The 23,459-nt window shown below is 36.2% G+C and overlaps 1 protein-coding gene across 10 annotated transcripts in view; it reads left to right on the top strand.

Annotated features, from left to right (window-relative positions):
• Positions 1-22,022, top strand: part of Mtrf1 (mitochondrial translation release factor 1) — a 39,875-nt gene extending 17,853 nt beyond the window's left edge. For 4 of the 10 annotated variants that reach the window (XM_021734227.3, XM_021734226.3, XM_040281455.2 and 1 more), the window contains 4 exons: positions 3,514-3,631; positions 5,026-5,162; positions 9,181-9,279; positions 13,725-22,022. In XM_021734227.3, the coding sequence (XP_021589902.2) occupies positions 3,514-3,631; positions 5,026-5,162; positions 9,181-9,279; positions 13,725-13,838 (468 nt within the window). In that variant the 3' untranslated portion in view covers positions 13,839-22,022. Of the gene's footprint in view, positions 1-3,513; positions 3,632-5,025; positions 5,163-9,180; positions 9,280-9,608 lie in introns of all 10 variants that reach the window. The other 6 variants (XR_013423337.1, XM_013363552.4, XM_013363554.4 and 3 more) reach the window with 6 other exon arrangements.
• The last annotated feature ends 1,437 nt before the right edge of the window (positions 22,023-23,459 follow it).

Below are 23,459 nucleotides of genomic sequence, written 5' to 3'. Positions count from 1 at the left end.
CCAAGGGGTACTTAAACACTAGGCCATATCCACAGCCCTTTTTATTTTTTATTTTGAAACAGGATCTTGCTAAGTTGCTGAGGCTGGCTTTAAACTTATATTCTCATACTATAGCCTCCTGAGCCACAGGAATTATTATAAACTCTTAATATTTTTTTTTTAGTTGTAGATGGACACAATATCTTTATTTTATTCATTCCTTTTTATGTGGTACTGAGGATCAAACCCAGTGCCTCACACATGCCAGGCAAGCACTCTACCACTGAGCCACAACTTTAGCCCCTCATTATAAATTCTTGATATAAAGTTTTATATACTAAACTCATTATAGATTCATAGATTTGTTTTAATTCATTCCGTTGTAGTTATTAATCTTTTTGATGTTTCTATTAACCCACATTTGGTGGGTTATAGCCTTTTTAGGGTACTCATTTTGCCTTTTCTTGAAATGACCCCCACCAGTCTTGCTTTCTGGTACTATTACTTATCCCAGTCCCAATAAGGTCCTGTCTCAGGCCTGAAGTTAGCCTGGTCCTTTTTATTGGGGAATGCACCCCAAAAGCAGTATTTGGGTTCTTGATGTCATCATTATTACTAGAGCATCCCAACTTCTAGAATTCCAATGGACAGAGCTAAAAAATATATTTTAAAATAAGTTTCATATTACCAATTCAAATTTAACATTATAGAGGTTTTTCCCCCCTTTCCTCTTTTATTTTATATCTCCACTTAAGAGTGAAAGTTCTTGTTTCTTGTTTACTTTACTTATTTGCTTTATTATACAATGTTTTAAAACTTTCAGAATTATAATACCAGTATTACTAATAGTAAACTACTGAGTAATGTGTAAGATTTTGCCCTTAGAATATATAATCAGAACACTACCTTCAAAGACTCTGTGAAATAATTTTTTTCTACATAGTTGTTTTGTTTTTATTAGTTGTTCAAAACATTACATAGTTCTTGACATATCATATTTCATACATTTGATTCAAGTGGGTTATGAACTCCCATTTTTACCCCGTATACAGATTGCAGAATCACATCCACATTTTTACATATTGTCATACTAGTGTCTGATGTATTCTTTTGCCTTTCCTATCCTCTGTTATCCCTTCTCCCCTTCTACATAGTTGTTATGGTAAATATTTTGTTCCTTTGTTTATGTTTCTATTTAATTTTAGGATTTGATTTTTGTTTTCTTTTTTGTTTAATTTTATTTTTGGTATATATAAACATTTACAAAGTTCAAAAATCAAACCTAGAATTTTCTTGCTACCATCTTTATTCCTTCCACCCATTTCTACCTGCCCATTATGTCTTCATATTCTTGAAAATAAACTCATTTAATGTAACTTAACATTTGAAGAATATGACATATAATACCTACACAATAAGTTATATAGTAATATAACTAATTACTCTATAACCACAAGAAATGGGGAAATAATCTTTTTAGTGTTTATTGAATTTTTAGGTAGCTTGCACTAGTATATTTTAACAAAAGTCATATAACCTTTTTCTTCATATGTAGTACTTATTTTAGAGGAAACAAAATAAACAAGCAAGTGTTGTGTTAGATTATTAGTTTACTTTTCTTTTTTTTTCTTTAAGAGAGAGAGAGAGAGAATTTTTTAGTATTTATTTTTTAGTTTTCGGCAGACACAACATCTTCATTTGTATGTGGTGCTGAGGATCGAACCCGGGCCGCACGCATGCCAGGCGAGCACGCTACTGCTTGAGCCACATCCCCAGCCCTAGTTTACTTTTCAAAAAGAAACATCACACTTGCTATTTGTCACTCATAGTAGTGAATGTAGAACACAATGTTGGCTCTCCCCTCAAAATAGCATGTATTATTCAGCTTTCTGTCACTGTGACAGGATACTGAGATTATCAACTTATAAGGAGGAAAGGTTTATTTTTACTCACAGTTTAGAGCCCAATTGTCAATTGGTCCTGTTGCCTTTGGACCAGTGGCAAGGCATAATATTATGGTGGGGAATGTGTGGTAGAACAAAGCTACTTATCTCATGGCAGCCAGGAAGCAAAGAGAGAAGAAGGGACCAGAGTTCAATGTCCCCTTAAGGGCATGCCCACAGTGACCTAACTTCCTTCCATTAGGTCCTGTCTCCTAAAATTCCACCTCTTCCAAGAAGGACACAGGCTGGGGATCAAGACTTTAACACATGTGTCTTTGGGGGACATTCAAGATTCAAATTATAACACAGCCTATTTGGTAACTATTTTAAATACACAGACATACATAAGCACACACAAGCATTTCCAAAGATGCTTATCATTGTATTTGGGGCCTGTTAGATAATACAGTATAACTCATCTTAATTACATCTGCAAAGACATTTTTTCAAATCAGGTTTCATGTGTTAAAATGTGAACATATTTTTCTGGGGATCACCTTTCAACTCACTGATGTGTGCATGTGCACATGTGCACACACATCAATTATTATTTGCAGTAGTTTGCTCAGTAAAGTTCCAGCGAAAACATTTAGCAAATACTCAGCCACTTAACAGGAATAGTTCAATAATTTTCAAATTAGTTTTAGGAGCAACTGTTCAGTATTTGCTAATTCATACACGTGCATATGTATCCTATCAATTATAATCTTAAATCCTAAAAACCACCCATAGTGCTAGATTCTATTTTCTATCTCTTACAAAAGAGAAAAGGAGGCTCAGGACACTAAGTGACTTGTCTGAGGCTTGTCATGGCTGCTGCAGATATTAGAGCTGAGTTTTAAACCCTGTCCTAGCAAGGCACTACTGTGATCACTTATAGCTCTAGTTACTCAGGAGGCTGAAGCAGGAGGATTGCTTGAGCCTAGGAGTTCAAGGCCAGCCTGAGCATTATAGTAAGACCCTGGTTTAAGTAAAACACAAAAGAAAACAAAACAAACCCTATTCAACTGGCCCCACAAGCAAAGCTTCTTGTATCACATTTCCCTTCCCCTACCATCTATCTCTGTCTTCTGGTCATCTCTGAAAACTGAAACAAGAAGGTAGATTGCCACCTTGTCTGACCACAGCTGAAAATATAAGAATATAGAGCAGCTTAAATTTTTAACTGCCCTGTGCATATCTGCAAAGGACTGTAAAAGCGATGATTTGGGAGACACAAATAAATTTTAACAAGTAGACATATTTATAAGTAGGGATCCATGAATGATGATTTTGAATTAATAAAATATGTGTGTATATACCTTTTATATATATTTTGTATGTTCTATGTAATATAACTGTGTTAAAGAATGAAATTTTTGAAAGATTGTATATAACCTGGTGATGTAATAACATCCTGTCATTGTTTTAAGAACAGCATCCTATCAAAATAAGGAGCTTTTGGTTTTTTCCTTGGTATAGTAATTTCTCCTTTTAGCTTAATGGCTGTAACAACACAAAACAGTCAAGTTTATTTGAAAAATATCAGAATAAATTTAATATGCAAGTCTTCATGGAGTGTAGAATGTACTTGTTATACCTTTTGTTCTAGGTAGATGTGAAAGTTGACCCCAAGGATTTGCGAATAGATACATTTCGAGCCAAAGGAGCAGGAGGGCAGCATGTTAATACAACAGACAGTGCTGTTAGGCTTGTCCACATCCCCACAGGTAAGCAAGTCCCTTTGCTTTTGTGCTTTCATGCTTTTTTCACATCTTAACTCTTCAGCATTTGGTAGGAAGTAGTCCTGTGTTAGTACCTGACTCCTACAAAATCCTTAAAGGTAACACTGTTATCGTGGGCCCAAGGCCCTCATTATGTTCATATTTCTCTTTCATGTGGAAAAGTTGTCTCTCTCAAAGGCTGCAGATAGTAAGCAGAACTATCCAGGGAAGCTGTCTAGATATACTGGATAGGTGTGAGCAACCAGAAGGGCTTCAGCTCAAATACAAATGAAACACAGAAGCAGTATAGGGTACTGCACTCCATGGGTCTTTTGTCACCTTGTAGATTGACCACTGCTAGCTCCATGAGGCTCTGCTACATTAATGCTATTATTTTGATTATTGATAATTTTGGTATACTATTTGATAGTTTTACAGTTCTTAATATGATTTTAGATGCATTGCTTGACAATAGGGATTTAACATTTCAAGAAGTGCATCATTAGACAATTTCATCATTGTGCAAACATAGAGGTCTACAAGCTAAAATGACTATGATGTCACTGGGTAGTATAATTTTATGGGACCACTAGAGTATATACAGTCTGTCATTGGCCAAAATGATGTTAGGCAGTGCATTGACAATATTTCTCTCATTTTTCAGTTTAAAAAAATTAACGTTTTTGTTTCTTTTCTTTCTTTCTTTTTTTTTTTTTTGGTGGGGGGTTACTGGGATTGAACTCAGGGGCACTTGGTCACTGAGCCACATCTCCAGCCCTAATTTTTAAAAAAAATTTTTTTAATTAATTAATTTTAATTAGGTGTACATGACAGCAGAATGCATTTTGATTCATTGTACACAGTTGTAGCACAATTTTTCAGAGGAATGTATTACATTCCTTTTTAGAACCCAGACAACTCAAAAGCATAGTCACTATAAATATAAACTTTTCCTTTTAAAGGTTTTGAGCAGCTTCTTTCTTTTGTTTTCATTGTGTAGTTATTTTTAAAACATCAGCTCTGTGTGTATTTGTGACCAAAACAGGAAAAACTGTGTCCTCTTTGAGTAGGACAGAGAATGGAGCAGTACTGCAGGGGAGAGGGGCAGTTTGCTATTGATGAGCTGTCCAAATACATGGATGAGCTGGGAGGGAGAGGCCAAGCTCGGGAAATGAAAGTATATAAGTATATATAACCATCTGCTGCTTTGTGCTCTCTGAAATATCTCATCAGATATTAGAATCTAAGCAACTATTTCCAGATGTTACCAGTTTCTGAAATGTTTTTTATCTTTTGTGATCTTTTTCTAATTAACTTTTCCCCTTTCAAATGGTCCTCGGTTCTGCCTTAATTTGGCCTGCATAGGCTACAATTTACCTCTGATCTCTGTTGTTTTTCAGGGCTAGTAGTAGAATGCCAACAAGAACGATCACAGCTGAAAAATAAAGAAATAGCTTTGCGTGTGTTGAGAGCCCGACTCTACCAGCAGATTATTGAGAAGGACAGGTGTCAACAACAAAGTGCTAGAAAACTGCAGGTAAGGCTTATTTAGACACTGTACAAAAGTCAACACTCTGTTTAGAAAGTACAGTGTTTTCTCTTGCATAAATGGAAATGTCTTACAACATAGGGAAATGTGCTTTTTTTGTAGATATGCAGTGACTTAAATGCCTGTGAATTGATGGATAGATGTGTGTGTGTGTGTGTGTGTGTGTGTGTGTGTGTGTGTGTGTGTGTGTGTGTGTGTTTTGGTACCAGGGATTGAGCAGCCTAGGGGCAGTTAACCATGGAGCCGTATCCCCAGCCCTTTTTATATTTTGTTTTGAGACAGGGTCTTGCTAAACTGCTTAGGATATTGCTAAGTTACTGAGGCTAGCTTTGAACTTGCAATCTTCCTTCCTCAGCCTTCTGAGCTGCTAGGATTATAGGCATATGCTACCACACCTGGCTTGGATTGATATGATTAAATTAGGCTTTCCAATTTACAAATGAGTAAATGAATGATGCATAAACAATTGTTTATCTCCAGTGTGTATGTCAAAACTATCTTAAAAGGAAGTTGGTTTTAAAGACAAAATAATTCTTTAGAAATAGGTCAGATGCAGTGGTATATCTCTGTAATCCCAGTGGATCAGGAGGCTGAGACAGGAAGATTGCAAGTTCAAAGCTAGCCTCAGCAACTTAGTGAGGCCCTGAGCAACTTAGTGAGACACTGTTTTCAAAATAGAAAAATAAAAAACAGGTTAGGAATGTGGCTCAGTTGTTAAGCTCCCCTAGGTTCAATTCCTGGTATCAAGGGGGGAAAAAGAAATTGAGATTTTCAGACATTTTCCTTAAAGAGCTATGCTTTTTATTATAATTCTATATGGATCAAATATAAATGACAGTGCAAAAAAAAATAGGGTGCTGCAGTCTGGCTGGGCACAATTCAGGGGCCACTTGTCAAAAGAAACTAACTTTATTTTTAGAACACACACCCACACCACACAGCTCTTCAGGAAAATCCTCAGAGCCCAACTGCCACCACCAGCTTCCCAAAAGCCTCTCAACCTCCCCACCCATCCTGCTCTTGAGGCCAATTGGCTGGGTCGAGTGGGCAGAGCCAAAAAAAGTCCCCCAGTGAGCAGCTCCATGGTCTGAAAGGGCGGGTAAACAGCCCAGTGAGCATCACGGCAGAGGAGCCAATCAGTTGGCAGCTAGAAATTTGCTGGGGCCCGCTGTGAGACAATCATCAGCTGGCAGCTGGAAGTTTGCTAGCAGCTGGAAGTTTGCTGGCAGCTGGAAGTTTGCTGGGGCCCCTATGAGCCAATCATCAGCTGGCAGCTGGAAGTTTGCTGGGGCCCCTTCTGCTGTGGCTCTCAACAATAGGGAACATGGGCTGGGGTTGTGGATTAGCAGTAGAACACTCATGGAGCACCTAGCAAGGTGCTGGGTTCAATCCTCAGCACCACGTAGAAAATAAATAAATAAATAAAATGAAGGTGTTGTGTCCAACTGCAGCTAAAAAAAAATAGGGAACAGTGATTGCTACTGATAAGAGACTGGGGACAAGGGATAGAGGGAGATTTACTTTTCATTATTATTTTCATTAGTATACTTTTTGAATTTTGTACACTATACATTTATAGTGTTTTTTATTCAAATACGTACACAGATAACTTACAAATTAAAATGAGTGAATGTCATTGTCTTAAGTAAACAAACTTAAATAATTTAAAATTCTAAAAGAAAAGAAAGTTTCTCTTTAAAAGAGGCTAGAAAAGAAAGTAGAACTCAGAAATAACTGTGCTTTTATGTTATTTGCAGATAAGTATGACACAGTAAATCAAATTTGAAAGATTTTATGGCCTTTTATGATACTGAAGTATATAAAAGTAAATATTAATTGTTGTTTTCATCTAGATATGTCCCTATCTTTTTATATTTTCTATTTTTTTAATCATTCTAACTTACAGGTAGTAAAAGTGCCAGGATAAATAATATATTAATACTCTATGTGTTGTAATTCCACATTGTAGAGCAGCATTAGTACATCTGTAGATAGGACTATTAATTTTCATACTATTGCTTCTTGGCAAGTAAGTGAAAACATAAATACTATGAATTCTGCCCCACTGGAAATTATAAAAGACATTGAGATTTACTTACCGCTTAACATTTTGGCACTAGATATTCTACATAGTAGTTTTTAAGGTAAGTACTTAAGATTGGCTTTATGTAAATTACGTGTATATATCTCCTTCAGTAGTCTGATTTAAAGATCCAGAAAGGATCTCTCTGCTTTTAAAATTTCTTATCTACCTCCTGAACTGTTTATTAATAGGGATTTCTAAAGCTTAGAAGGGTTTTCTTCAGTGGCTTTTAATCAGAAGGCATGATGCCTGGTGCCAGCCTGGCTCAACCTATCATCTATGTGCTTTATAGATGCTGACCTGCCCCCAATCCTGGGATTCTAATCTGATTGTTCTGGACTTGGGTTGTGGCTCTGAATATGATACTTTGGGATAATAGTTTCCAAACCTGGCTGATTGTCAGAATGGATGGCCTGGGGAATATTTTCAGAATACACAGTCCCATATACAGGCTTAAGAATCTGTAATTTTAAAAAATTCTCTTGACCATATTGTTTACCTTTGTGTTTTAAAAAATGAATTATAGAATTTCTTTTTTATAATCTTAAAAAGTGAAAGCAATTGAGGGAGGATGCTGTGTATGACGTGTATTGGGAGATGGGGCAGGGGAGATGCATAGACTAAGAATAATACAAATAATCTTAGGTTGAGGTGAACTCTGGTGTGCTTTGAAGAAGATTTCAAGTGCAAAGAGTTTCAAAAGAAGAAGAAAACGTGTTAAAATTACCAGGACCAGAAAGGAAGAGATGGTAGGAAAGTGTTAGAGAAGGGCATCTGTGAGATGTTTTAGCACAGTTAACAGGTACACACATAAAAATAACATAATATAATAAGTGGTATCATAGATGGTCACATAATCTTCATAATGTTGGGAAGGTTGGCCAAGTTAGGAAGCATCTTGAATGCTGAGCTGTGTCTGTTTAGAAGACAAGAAGGAACCAAAGAAGAAAACTTACTCAGAAGGCTGTGCATTAGGAAGATGAAGCAAGTCAGCACAGTATAAGCAGAAAAATCAACAGATTAATAAGGAGAGCTTTGCAAAATTTAAATTTTTAAAATGACAGTATAAATAGAAAAGGCAGATTAAAATTAAAGATTCTTGATACCAATTAGAAATGGGTAGTTAGAGAATGGGATGAATTGGATGAATTGAAGGTAAGCTCTCCCCCAGAGTCTGAATCAAAGCCTGAGATAGTAACCTCCCATGAAGTGCTTGTCAGGGTGTCAAGAGTTTTCTACTTGAATAAAAGGGAACACATGGTGGTATGTATCATTTGTAGAACCAGGAGAAGAAACTAATTGGGGTGGAAAGATGATTGGGTTTTAAGTATTTGGAATTGGAATTGTTAAAAAGACATTTTTTCTTATTTCATATCTAAGTTTTACAAACTTACGTTTTTTTGTTTTTGTTTTTGGTTTGGTTTGGTTGGTGTTGCTGGGGATTGAACCCAGGACCTTGTACAGCATGCTAAGCATGTGCTCTACCACTGAGCTACCTTCCCAGCCTCAAACCTCTAGTCTTAACATTAACTTTAATGTTAAGACTTTAATGACTTTCTTGCCTGCTTTTGTCTAGTCACTTTCTGTGTATGACTTTTAGAAAATGCTTACCCAGGAGTTGTGGTGCACCTATAATCCCAGCTACTTGGGAGCCTGGGCAATTTAGAGAGACCCCATCTCAAAATAAAATAAAGGGCAGCTCAGTGGTAAAGTGCTTATCTAGCATGGGCAAGGCTCTGGTTTGATTGAATCCCCAACACACACACACACACACACACACACACACACACACCATTAAAAAAAAAGTAGAAAGTGCTTAAACTATTAAAATAGAAGAGTCATTTACAAGTACTTTTTCCATTGTTCCATTGTGATGAATGTAATTATAAAGTTAAAGTATGAATTGCTTTTGTCATGGAATAGGTGGGAACAAGAGCCCAATCAGAGAGAATTCGGACATATAATTTCACACAGGATAGAGTCACTGACCACAGGATAGCATATGAAGTTCGTGACATTAAGGTAATACTATTGACTATGCTTTATGTACCTTTGCTTTTCAAAGAAAGTATAATCAATTCTGGAGAGTTGTGTCTAAAATATTACCAAGTAATTTTAAATCGTTAAGCCAATTTTGCTTAATACCCTAAAATTTACATTTTTATTAGTTTGCTGGTAAGAAATATGATCTTTCTGCCTCTTTGAAATAGTTATATTTTAAAATTCCAAATTCTTTGTTATACAATCACAACATATTGAATATACATGTATGCATATATTGTTAGGTAACAAATTGCCACAAATTTAGCAGTTTAAAACAATACTTATTCATTTTCTCATGCTTTCTATAGGTCAGGAATCCAGGTACTACTGAACTGTTCTCTCCTTAGGGTTTCACAAGGCCAAAAGCAAGGTGTTATCAAGGCTACATACGTTTCTGAAGCTTGGTATCCTCTTCCAAGTTCATATCTGTGTCAGAATTCTCTTTAGTTAAGGACTTACACTCCTAGTCTTTTCCTGGCTGTCAGCTGAAAACTGCTCTTCGATCCTTAATGCTGCTGGAATTTGCTTGCCACGTGTCTCCTAAATAACCTTGCCCATTTAGCATCTCTTTTATCTATTTTTGCAGGAATAGCTCAAGCTCAGCCCCCCCCCCCCCAGTGCTAGGAATCAAACCCTGGGTTTCTTGCATGCCAAACAAGCTCTCTACCACTGAGCCACATCCCTAGCTGGCTCAGGCCTTTTTGAAGATCTCACCTGATAAAGTCAATTCCACCTAGATAATAGTTTTCTTGATTAACTTAAAGTCAACTGATTACTCACCTAATCTCTGGGATCATATGCCAACATATTTACAGGTTCTGTCCGCATTCACACGGTATACAACAGAGAGCATCTTATAATTCTGTCTTCCATACTGCATATTCATTAGGTGTTACAGCTGTGTATTGGGGAAGAGACCCTGTCTAGATTTTTTGAACAATAACCTACCTAAATGCCATCCAGCCCAAACTACTAACAATAATACATTAATAATGAAGCACAGGGCTGGGATTGTAGCTGAGTGGTAGAGTGCTTGCCTTGCAAAAGGGAGGCCCCTAAAAGAAATAAATAAATAAAATTAAAGATGTTAGAGACTGGGGCTGTGGCTCAGCAGTAGAGTGCTCACCTAGCATGTGTGAGGTGCTGGGTTCCATCCTCAGCACCACATAAAATAAATAAATAAAATAAAGGCATTGTGTCTGACTACAACTAAAAAAACAGATATTCTTAAAAAATAAATAAGAAGTAAAGATGTTTAAAAAAAATGAAGCACAAGAAAACTTCCCTTTTGCTGCCACTGAAAGGGAAAATGAAGTGGTTCCCATAAAGGACTATGTGGACAAGGCCGGAGACAGAAAGCTCTTATCTTTTTCTTTGGTTCATCTGATACCTAAAACCTCTTTCACTTTATTCTATCCTATTATATACTTCAAATTAAAGTTTAAAGGAAAATGTCTGTGTTTTTAATATATTTATAAATATCTTTGTATCTTATGTCACTTCTTGCATAGAAACACAGCAGCCATGTCAAAAAGGATGAAATATTTGCTAACTTCCCTTTCCTCAGGAAACACACAGGATTAACTAAACATGTTTGGTCACATTGTTCTAGTTACACCATATTATTTTGGTTGTTTTTCTGGTAGTGGTGATAATTTTCCCTGAGACATATTCTTATGGCTAGTAATATCCTTTAGATGGGCCTGTAGGTACAAAATATAATATTCAGTTGTGAAACAGAAAGGTAACTGGCTTTTGTATCTATAAAATACCTGACTATGGACTATGTACTAATATGTTATTACTAAATATGCCAGACTCTGAAATAATAAGAAAAAATTATATTAGGTGTTCCAATAATCACTAACCAGCCTATTGGAAAAAAGGAAAACACATTAGTGAAAAGGAAAAGTTTGAGAGTAGCATGAAAAAACTGTATGAAAACATTGAAATCTATATGAAGGAGGAGAGTGGTAGGTGGGGAAAGGGAAGATATTGAAGAGTACAAAGTTTTAGTTAGACAGGAAGAATAAGCTTTAGTAATATATTACACAGAACGGTGACTATAATAAATAATGCATTGTATGTTTCAAGATTGGGGAAAGTAGGGGCTGGCAATATAGCTCAATTGGTAGAGTGCTTGCCTTGCATGCACACACCCCTGGGTTCAATCCCCAGCACCACAAAAAAAATTAAAATAAAGATTGGGGAAAGTATAGATTTTAAGTGTTTTCACCACAAAAACAATGATAAATATGTAAGCTGATGGGTTTGATACTTAACTCACTTTAATCATTCCACATTATAAATAGTATCAAAACATCGCATTATGCCCTGTAAATATATTATTATTTGTCAAGTAAAAATAAAGCTTAAGTCCATAAAAAGGCAGTAAAGAGACTAGTAGGGATGAATAATTTGGGGTCTACATTAATACAAATAAGACTGGAAAAGTGATGAGGCAGGTACAGTGGCACACACTTGTAATCCCAGCAGCAACTTGGGAGGCTGAGGCAGGAAGATTGAGAGTTAAAAGCCAGCCTCAGCAAAAGGAAGGCACTGAGCAACTCAGTGAGACGCTGTCTCTAAATAAAATAAAATAGGGCTGAGGATGTGTCTCAGTGGTCGAGTGCCCCTGAGTTCAAATCCCAGTACCTACCTCCACCTCACACCAAAAAAAAAAAGAGTTCAATGAACACTATGTAATCTATAACCTAGATTCAACAATTGTTAACATTTTTGCTCTATTTGCCTTCTCTTTCTCCCCACTTCCTCTTTTCTGCGTACAACTATTGCTGTTGAATCATTTGAAAGCAAGTTGCAGACCTCAAGAGACTTTTACTCTAAATATTTCAACAAAAATATTTTTTGATTACATAAAACTTCTAGATTTTAAAACCACTGGATTTCCCATTTCAGGGAGAAAAACCTGTTGAAAATCACTTGCAGATTAAATCATGTAAATTTGGAGGGTTGGCACAGGAAAGGTGGGCTGAAATGGTCTGAGGTAGTGCCCTCTGAGCTAGATCCAGAGGATTTGGCAAGGAACACATTTATGCTAATGTGGCAACAAAACATCTGCCCGATTAAGGCATTTCAGTCTTCTTTGCCCTTGGGAATAAGATACGAATGAAAAGAATAGAATTTTTAGGATAAGAATAAAAAGCCTTTTTTTTTTAGGGTACAGGAAGAGAAAGAATTCACCAAACAAATCCTCCCAAACATGATTTGAAAACCCTAGAATGGTGTCACAAAAACCAAGAGAAAGAATAACAGAGAAGGATGTGGTCAGTTTCAAAAGTTCATTAGGATCTCTCATTGTTTCCGGAGTTATAGGAAAGATCCAAGTCTTGGATTGATTTTTAAAACAAAATCCAAATTTAAACAATTAATTCCATTTGCTCTTTTTTTTAAAAATTATTTATTTTTTAGAAGTAGTTGGACACAATACCTTTATTTTATCTATTTATTTTTATGTGGTGCTGAGGATCGAAAGCAGGGCCTTGCATGTACTAGATGAGGACTATACCACTAAGCTACAACCCCAGCCCCCATTTGTGCTTTTGCATTCATTTTGCCCCTAAAAAAATCACTGCAAACTGGGGATCTTCCCCTATTAGCAGTTTTATTCATTATATTGTAGAACATGAGTAATCCTTTGTTGCTATTAAATATTGAAAGTAAAGAAATGAAATTGGGCTAGGAGTTGTAGTTCAGTGGTAGAGCACTTGCCTAGCATGCTCAACTCTGTGGGTTTGATGCCTAATAACACACAAAAAAAGAAAAGAAGTATAAACTTAACTCTTTGCTTTATTTATTTTTAATAATCAGGTGTGTTAGTCAGTTTTCCATTACTGTAACAAATACCTAAGATAAATAAGCTTAAAAAGAGGAAAGGTTTATTTTATTTTTTTATTTTTACTTTTTTTGGTACTAGGGTTACTCTACCACAGGACTGGTAAAGCCAGGGTCCCTGGTGTCAGCCAGGGTCTTGCTAAATTGCTGAGGATTTCATTAAGTTGCTGATACTGATCTCAAACTTATAATCCTCTTACCTCAGTCTCCCCAGTCTTTGTGATGAGGGCAGGTTTATTATAGCTTGGAGTTTTAGAGATTTCAGTCTATGGCTGATTGGTCCCATTGCTTAAGACCTGTGGTGGCACAGCACATCATGGTGGTTGTTTGTGGCAAAGAAAGCCATTCATCTATAGCATCTAGGAAGCAAAAAAAGAGAGACCTAAGTTTCCCACAGTCTCCTTCAATGATGTGTCCCTAATGACCTAAAACCTCCCACTAAGCCACACCTCCCACCTTTCAATAGGGCCAAACTGGGGACCAAACCTTTAACACATGGGCCTTTGGAGGAGGGTATTCCAGATCAAAACTATAGTATCAGGTTTCATAATAATTACCTCTTTTACCAGGGATTTTTATGTGGTGAGAAAAGCCTGGATCAACTAATTGAGAGACTACTTCAATCAGCAGATGAAGAAGCCATTGTTGAACTTTTGGATGAAAACCTTAAATCAGCAAAATAAATATTTGTTTATTCTTTATTAGCATATCAACAGAATGGTCCTATATCAAGAATCAGACTGAGTATGTATATGATGTCAAAATACATTCTACTCTCATGTATAACTATAAAGAACAAATAGAAAAAAATTATGTAAGTCAAAAAAAAGAGTCAGACTGAGGCATAGGAATCTTTATGAATATTCATAGAATACAGCTATAAGTACAGAGTACTTATAGATATTTTTTTAATGAATCAGTCACATTTATTGACTTTAAAGGTTTAAGTTTTAATAAACAACCTGAATTTCCAAGTAGAAAATAAGCTGTTATTGAAAAGAGAAAGAGCAGACTGGGGCCATGGCTCAGTGGTAGTGTGCTCACCTAGCGTGTGCAAGGTCCTGGTTTCCATCCTCAACACCACATAGAAATAAATAAACAAAGTAAAGGTATTGTGTACAACTAAAGAATAAATTTTAAAAAAGAGAGTATTGAGAACTGATGTGTAATATAAGACAGGTCACTTGTTCCCTCATGCCTTTTCTTAAAACAAACAACCAGACCTTTTTCATCTACCACAAGAAAATGTAAAATTTAGTGATATCAGATTTATACATTATTTATAAACCTCTTTTTTAAAGACAAAGTACTGTTAATTATGTCAAAGTTAGGACTTAGACTGCTACTTTTCAATAAAAATGGTGAAGAATATGAGTCACTCAGCATCAATGAGCATCTCTAGGTTACAGATTATACCCCAGCATTTGATTGCTAAATGAATTCTATGTTGTATGAATTAGAGGCCAATATTCAACATAGACTTTCTGCTTGCTTGTATTTCTTATTGTCCTTTGGGTCAACTTAATAAGCATCAACAGATGTAATATGAGTAACTCATTGTGATCTATTTCATGCAGTGATATATAAAACCCAATGCTTACCTTAAAGAGATTTTTGTTGGATGAGATAATTAAACTTCTAACAGCCACTGCAGTACATTTAGCTCCATAGAGACAGCACAGGGCAAATGAGAGGCAGACTGATACCATGTGATTCTGTGCCTCACTGAGGAAAATCTGCTAAACACAGTCAAAGGAGATCCTAACAAGCTGAGAGCAAAATGTCATTATATGTGCTCTGCAAACTTGTCAGAGTGCAAGGCACTTCAATTTCTGAGTTTTCTAAAAAGTGCTCAATGGCAAAGGTGGAAATGAAAACCTATGTCATTTCTAAAGGAAAAAAAAAAAGTTCAGGGATTCCATTACATCCAAGAGAGCTCCTTCTTGTTCTCTTATGAGTTTTGCCCCCCAAATCAGAGGAGAACATTTGGGCCTGTTGATTGGTGATGTTGCTAAGAAACTGGGAAAGAAATGTGGAATAACAGCTACAGGTAAAGAAACTTAATGAAAACAAAGTGCAAGTTGAAAGAGAAACATGAAAAGGATATCACTGCCTACCAAGCTAAAGGTAAGCCTGAAACAGAAAAAAAAAAAAAAAATAAGGAGTGGTGAGGGTTGGAAAAAGCAAGGGAGAGGAGGAAGACAAGAGATGATAATGAATAAGTTGGTTCTAGTCTATTTCTTTTTCCTTGCCTATAAAACATTTAATTCCCCTATATACAACTCATCCCTTTTAAAGAAGAAACTTGAATATAAGGGTGTGTAAGGTTTGTTTTAAAACTGTATAATGTCTCTTTTTGTATAGTTAACACACTAACAAATATGTCTTTATATAGCCCTGTCCTGATGGTATGTCCAGTAGCCACTAAGTTTGCCTGGGGCTTGTAAATTGGCATGGAAATTTAAAATAGGCTTTTATTGGTGCATAGCACAAATTAAGTTACATATGGGGATGGTAGTCTTTTCATTCTCATTATCTCTGATCCATCTTCTATGAAAAAATTGTTCTGTTAACTGACTACCACTCCAACTTCAAAAAAAGAAAAAAGAAGTTGCAACTTTACTACTGACATTGAATGCTTATAAATAAATACAATATTTTTATTACTTAAATAAGTAAGTTACCAACTCTAACACAAAATGATAGGATGTTGTTCTGAAGAAGGGTTATTTTAGATATATTCTTCAGACAGACTATTAAGATCAAGTTCTAAGACTAACGTAATTATTTGGAAGAAAAGATGGGAGAAAAATGTCTTCCCAGGTTCTTATTTCAAAAATGTTCAAGCATACAGAGAAGTTTTAAAAATTAAAATTTTAGGTGATTTATTATACACTGTTTATCTAGATTCATCTAGAGTTAACATTTTACCCCATGTGGTTTTGGGGGAGTTTGTGGGTTTTTTTCTTTTTCTTTTTTTTTCTGTTACACACACATTACACTACACTCTGTGATCGGGCTTTGTGATAGTTGCAGATTTCATGAGACTGCTCCAAAATATTTCAGCATGCATCTTCTAAGAGTAAGCATGTTCTACAAACTCATAACTTTATTATCATATCTAATAAAATTAACAATTATGTAACTATTATATATATTACAACATAATAGTTATCACTTACTAAAATTTCTATATCTGTTTTAGCTAGTTTTATCCAATCCGGGATCCAACTAAGATTCACACATTGCATTTGGATGTATCACCTTGGTTTAGGTTAATCCCCTTAACTTTCTTCCCCACATGACATTGACTTTTTGAAGCTCAACAATGGCAGGAACATTTGCAATTTATTCTAGTTAACACATATCCAATGAAAGGCTGGAACTTCCCTTCCTTAGAGCATTTACTAAAAAGGTAATTGTAAATACGTATCTCCTGCAATTCAAGCATCTCTCTCAAGGACCTGAGTCATTTTTTTGTAATGTAATCATCAAGAAGGACAGGGCCTCTGTCTCAGTCTGTGGGTGGATTGAATCCCAACTTTGGTCACTGCAGCTAGCAGACACCGTTGGCTTCATTGCATGTACATTGACTAACCCTTTGTACTATTTCACTTCTCTACTGAGCCCTTGTATCCTTCCCTCCCTCATCTTCCTTAAAAATTCCTAAACTTGGCTTGTGTGGTGGCACACACCTATAATTTCAGCAACTCATGAGGCTGTGGCAAGAGCATCACAAGTTCACCCAGCTTGAGCAAGTTAGTGAGACCTTGTCCCAAAATTTTAAAAAGGGCTATATATGTAGCTCAGTGACACAACATCCATGGGTTCAACCCCCAGTACCAAAAAAAGAAAAAAAATCCCAAATTAATTCTGCACAAATCTGAATGGAACTCAGCTCTTCCACCTACTGTCAGTTTCTTTTCACTTCTTTAATATCTGTCTTTATTCATCTTTGACAATTTGGCTAGAACATAATGAAGCATTGGGAATTATAAAACAGCAGGGTTCTCATTCTTCTATATTTATCTTTAATATTTTTTTACATTTGCAATTCTGAGGCTGAAACTCAGGCCCTTCCATATACTAGACAGGAGCTCTATTGCTGAGCTACATCCCAACCCAGCTGGCCATCTTTTTAAAAACACTTCTTCAGAGTTGAGAGATTATTTAATCCTAATTGAATCAGTGCCATTTAGGGTCAGTGCTGTCCCCTAAAACAACTGATATTGTAATATTGTAACATTGGTCCACTTTATGCTTTGAATATAACTCATGCTGCTCTGCCACTGCAACTTGTTTTTAAAGTGGATATGTTTCTTTCTCTTTCTCTCTCCATGCTCCTCCCTAACCTCTCTTCCTCCCTAATCTCAGGGGAAACAGGATTACCTTTCTTCCCCATTTTAGACAGAGTTATCTATCCCTGAGTACACACTCACCATAGAAACGAAGTAATCCGGACTTTGAGGATGGTACCAGAAAATCTCATAAATGGGTATCTCCAAGTTTACAAGTGAATTATAATTCCAGACAGAGAACACATGGAATGTAGCCTTTGAGCCACTTCTTTGAAAGTCCCCTGTTCCTGCTGATTGGCAGATTCACAGCCTTTGGGACAGGAGTTCCTTGTGTTTTTCCTTTGCTAGCAAAGCAGTAAACCTTTTTCCTTTTTCTCAAAACCGTATCCTCGTTATTGGATTGGCATCAGGGACAAGGACTGAGCTTTTGGTAACAATATCTCTGGAGAATTTGACTTAATTGAAAAGAATATTGAATTGAATGGAGCATTACAGAGTAAAAGATTTTGTTTTCAAGCATTTTACATAACATTTATCCAAAGAAATATGAATACTAAATATTCTGTGAAACAATAAAAAAGGAGATCCCTTTTTTATTATATAAAAAAATTATATATTTATATAAATTTTTATTATATAATTTTTTATTACATTATGTCAAATATGAGATTATATATAATTTTTTTAATTCTACCATTTTTTTTCAGGAAAAATACTAACACAAATCCCAAAGCTTGATTTCTGGAAAAAAAAAATTGTTAATTTGAGAAAGTAAAAAGTTGTAGGAGGGAAAGCAAGAGAAGGGGGTATTGATTTCTAACCATCCATTCATGTGATAATTGGTTTAACATTCTATACATGCCCAAGAAGGGAGGGGTCTAAGAGGGGAAGGGGGAGAAAGGGAAATTGTTTCTTCAGTGAAAGTGAGAACCTAATGTGTCCAGTTGTCCTGCTTTGACCAAACTGTGGTACTGTCCACCCTTCTCTTGCCTTCCCTCTTCCTCCAGCTTTGACTTTTCCTTAAAGCTACAATTTACATGGAAGAAAAAGGAGTGAAACCTCTGATGTTGATTCAGTAGGTCTGGGGACTGTGATTCTGCATTTCTATCAAACTCTCAGGTAATGGTGGAGATTGCTGATCCACAAATAATACTTGGAGTAGCAAGGATCTAGGATGTCTATTATTCAGCTAGGGAGTTCTTCCTGTTGTAATGCACCTTATTTTCATACTGTGAGATTCAATTATATTTGTAATACTGCTTCACTTAGTAGATCTATTAGTTTTCCCAAGCACAAAGATAAACTTGACATCTTTAGGAGCTGGGTGCAGTGGCACAGGCCTGTAATTCCAGCCACTCAGCAGGCTGAGGTAGGAGGATTGCAAGTTTAAAGCCATCCTTAGCAATTTAGGGAGGCCCTGAGAAGCTAAAGGAGACCCTGTCTCAAAATTTTAAAGAGGGCTGGGGAGATTCTCAGTGGTACAGTGCCCCTGGGTTACATTCTCTGGGGATGAGGGTAGGGGAGAAAGGAAGTCTGTAGATGCTATTTAAAAATTAGAGTAAGAACAATACCTGTGGCAGTGCCTGACTATGCACACCAGATATTGGGTTGCTAGAGTCAGGTGAGAGAAGGTGATAGTTAATCATTTACAAATGGTACTGAAGCCTCAATTCTGAGGTCAGCTGATGCTGTGCTTTTATGGGCCTCTTATGAATCAAAGCACATAAAGATTGCTATACAGGCCAAATGAGTGAAATGTGTTACAGTGGCGACGAATGGGTTCCTGAAAACAAAATCCTCAGATACTTAAGACACCAATGTGCAGAAACACAGAGGTCTTCAAAATCCAATCAGGACAAAATTCAAAGATAAAGTTGAGAGGCACTGCCCCAGGAAAGAAGACATCTGGTCTTCAAGTAAAAATTACTGGGCTTAGTAGCATATGCTTACATTCTCAGTGACTTCTTATTCCCAGTGATTTCAGAGGCTGAGGCAGGAGGATTGCAAATTCAAGGCCAGCCTTGGCAGCTTAGCAAGACTTTGTTTCAAAATAAAAAGGGATGAGGATGTAGCTTAATGGTAGAGCACTCTTAGGTTCAATCCCCAGGACCAGAAAGACAGGTCACCCAGAAATGGAAATGGTGGAGTATAAGTGAGACACCTTAATCTTCTCAGAAGGGTGCAAGTAGATGTGATTGTTGAAAACATGAATGGAGATGAAGTTAAAGATTCCTGAAAAATGAAATGATGGCTTTTTATGGTTAAGACTAAATTACAAGACAAACAGCTCTTTACGTCTTCTTATCAAGAAGAATGTGGATTCCGTTGCAGAGAATGATGCAAATTACAAGAAAGCTCAAGGAAACAGATAATAAGGAGCATGCTAGTAATAAAGTTGTGGCAAGAAAAAAAGAATGCTTGGGTGTAATGTTGGGCACTCAACTACTCTACAAATTTGAAAAACCCGGTTATGCAGATCCTTGCACATCATCCAGAGGTGCTCAACTTCCCTTATGGTGCACCACATCTACTGAATAATTTTCATGAATTGGAGCAATGTTTGTCTATATAACTCTAGATAAGAATCTTTATGACTGAAATATCTTTATGATGATTTCCTAGCAAAGAAGTTTGCAACCTTGTTTAGTGCCAGTAATTATGAAGGGGCTCCTCTGAGAGTATATATAACTCACAGTACATAAAATATATAGATCTGAAGGGTACACTTCATTGGGTTTGGCAACTGCACTCATTCACCCGTTTCATCACCTGCCCAAACAAGAAGGAAACACTTACATCAGCCCTGAAAGTTTCCTCATTTTCCTTTCCAGTCAATCTAGCAGTCTGTTAAACCCCCACCCCTCACTCGAGAATGGCAGCTGCTGTTATGATTTTTATACATCAAAGCTTATTTTCACGGTTTTGGAACTTCACATAAATGATTATCCAGTATGGACTCTAGTTGAAATGGTCATAGAGTATGGACTAATTTATCTGATTTCTTTTACACAACATTCAATTTTTGAAGAATTTTCTATATTATTGCATGCACCAAAGGTAATTCACTTTTGTTTCTGAGTAGTATTACACTATACAAATATACTACTTTTTAAAAATTCTCCTATTGAGGTACACTTGGATTGTTTCCAGTTCTGGCTACTATAAGTAAAACTATTATGAAAATTCTTATACAAGTTCTTTTTTTTTAATTTGGCGTGTGTGTGTGTGTGTGTGTGTGTGTGTATGTGTATATGTGTGTGTTTCCATTCTCCTTAGGCAAATGCCTAGGAGTGAGGTTACTAGGTGTTTAAAAGAAACAACCAGAGGGCTGGGGTTGAAGCTTAGTGGTAGAGCACTTGCCTCTCAAGCATGAGGCTCTGGGTTCGATCCTCAGCATCACATAAAAATAAATAAAAATAAAGATATTGTGACCATCTACAACTACAAAAAAAATTTAAACAAAAAAAATAAAAGGAACTAACAGAGTTTTCTTTATATAGACATCCATTTATATTTGTGTTATTAATATATGGGGTGCTGATGGCACCATATCTTCAATACTTAGTATTATCTTTTAAAGTTTAGCTATTCTGGTGGTGTGCTATTTTCTCATTTTGAATATAATATGCATTTATATGATGATGAATGACATCAAGCATCTTTTCATGTTTTTTTACCCTTAGGTATATGTATTATGGTTATATTTCCAGACTATAACTTTTAAATTTTGTTTTCACTGCCTTTTATCAGAAGCTTGAATTTTTGTTGAAGTTCACTTTGCCCTTTTTTATGATTATTATTTTTCTTGGTCCTAAGCAATCTTTGCCAACACCAAAGTAATGGAAATAGTTTTGTCTGTTTGTGTGTGCGGATGTGTGTTAGTGTGTGTGTGTGTGTGTGTGTGTGTTAGAAATTTTACATTTTATTTGCTTTTCCATTTAGTACTAAGATCCATTTCAAATTAACTATTGCTTAAGGGGTCAAGGTTAATTATTGTGTTGCCTTCTGATCCAGTTATTCCAAAACTATTTAGGAAGACCTCATTTTCTCCATTTAATTGCATTTCTAAATTTAACATTTTAAATTCAGCTTTCTAAAGTTTAAAATTGAGTTTCTCAGTTGAACAAGCTGTGTTTCAAGTACTTAACTGCTAAATATGCCTTCTGAGTACTACATCAATCATCAATCATCATGTAACAGGAATCGTCACACTTTGAATATAAACCTTGCTGCTCAACCACTAGCACTTTATTTTAAAACTAATATTTTTTTTCCTTCCTCTTTCCCTCTCCCTCTCCCTATCTTTGGCGGAAGCAAGATCAACCATCTTCCTGTCCTAGGCCAGGTTATCTCTCCATCTACTCTCCAACCACAGGAATGAGGAATCCACCAGTTGACTTAAGAAAAGGCTCTATTCTCAAGGCTACTGCTTGAATATAAATTATGACTCCTGATTACTTTTGTGTCTCCCCTTTAAAATTCCACAGTTCCCCCTGGCAGTAATAATCACAGGTCTTGCTCTCCTTTGCTAGCAAAGAAATAAAAACTGCCTTTTCCTTTTTCTCAAAACTTTGTACTCATTATTGAATCAGCATTGGGGACCAAGACCAAGTATCAGTATCAGTCACAGATCTTACATTATTTCCAAGTTGCAGTAATCTATGGGAAAGCAGAGAACCAGGTCTAATAAATATTTTGGGTTCTGTGAAAGGTAATCTAAACCAAATGCAGTAAGGGGAGATATAAGAAAGTTAGAAATCAATTACTGGACTTATATCTAAAGCAGTCAAATTCATGCAGACAGAAAGTAGAATGAGGGTTGCAGGAGTTGAGAGAAGGGGTGTTATTGTTTATTGAGTTTCAAGTTTGCTTGAAATGAGTCCTGTAAAATAATGATGGTGATAGTTGCAAAACAATGTGAACACATCTAATACATACTTAAATTTTAATGATAAATTTTAGTTGTTTTTCACTGACATTTTAAAAAAATTTTATAAAGTTGCTTTCCCTCTGGTTGGGGTTCAGTGTAGGTGAATAATGTGTGTAACTAATGATGACTATGACTAACTTAATTCTGTCTAGTATCTTTGAGGGATACCCCCAAACATCACTTTTTATGTACAAAGGAGATACTGAAGCCCAGAACCCAACTTAGTTTAATGTCACTACCTGGACTATTTTGCTCTACACCCTATTCAGCTGATAAGAAAGAATTAGAAGATATGTTGAGGGTTATTCTCCTGCTATGTGTAATTTGCCTATGCATGCATTACTGAAAATTTCTTTCATAAGGTAATTGTAACTCATGGAAAACTAGCAGCAGGAGCAGTCATTGGTTTTAAATAAAAGTTTCCAAAAAAGTCATTTTCTAAATGCTTGTTTTTGATAATTTAACTAATAGATTTTTAAATTATTGGGTAAAGCATCATAGCCTGTATTACATTAACTCAAGGAATGTCAGGGCTTGTATGAATACTGAACTCTGAAAATCTGTATTTTGTGCCCTTGTACAGTACAAGATGGGTTTGTTGAAATATTTTGATTTAAATTTCTCACTAAAACTCCTTAATGAATGCAATTGGAGAATCATCAATCGATTGGTAGATTAGCAGCGCGAGGTGAAAGGTGTTATATCATACAACTTGAAAACATAAGTCCCCCCCCCCCACCACAGGTTGATCCCAAAGAGGCTCAGCCACTGAGCCATGTCCCAAGCCCTTTTTATTTTTATTTTGAGACAGGTTCTCGCTAAATTGCTTAGAGCTTGCAGAGATTGGCCTCGAACTTCTTGCCTTAAGTCTCCCAAGTCACTGGGATTACAGGCATGAGTCACCACGCCCTGCAGGGTAGCACACCCCTGTAATACCAGTGGCTCGGGAGGCTGAGAAAGGTGGATGGTGAATTCAAAGCCAGCCTCAACAACTTAGGAAACCCTGATTGCAAAAAGAGAGAGTAGAGATAGAAAAAAGAAAATACTCTTGCTCCTCAGAGATAGTAATTTGGTGA

The sequence above is a fragment of the Ictidomys tridecemlineatus genome, chromosome 6 (genome assembly GCF_052094955.1).
Source record: "Ictidomys tridecemlineatus isolate mIctTri1 chromosome 6, mIctTri1.hap1, whole genome shotgun sequence".
NCBI lineage: Eukaryota > Metazoa > Chordata > Mammalia > Rodentia > Sciuridae > Ictidomys > Ictidomys tridecemlineatus.
Note: the sequence above shows the minus strand (reverse complement) of the source record. Positions and strands in the feature narration are given on the sequence as shown.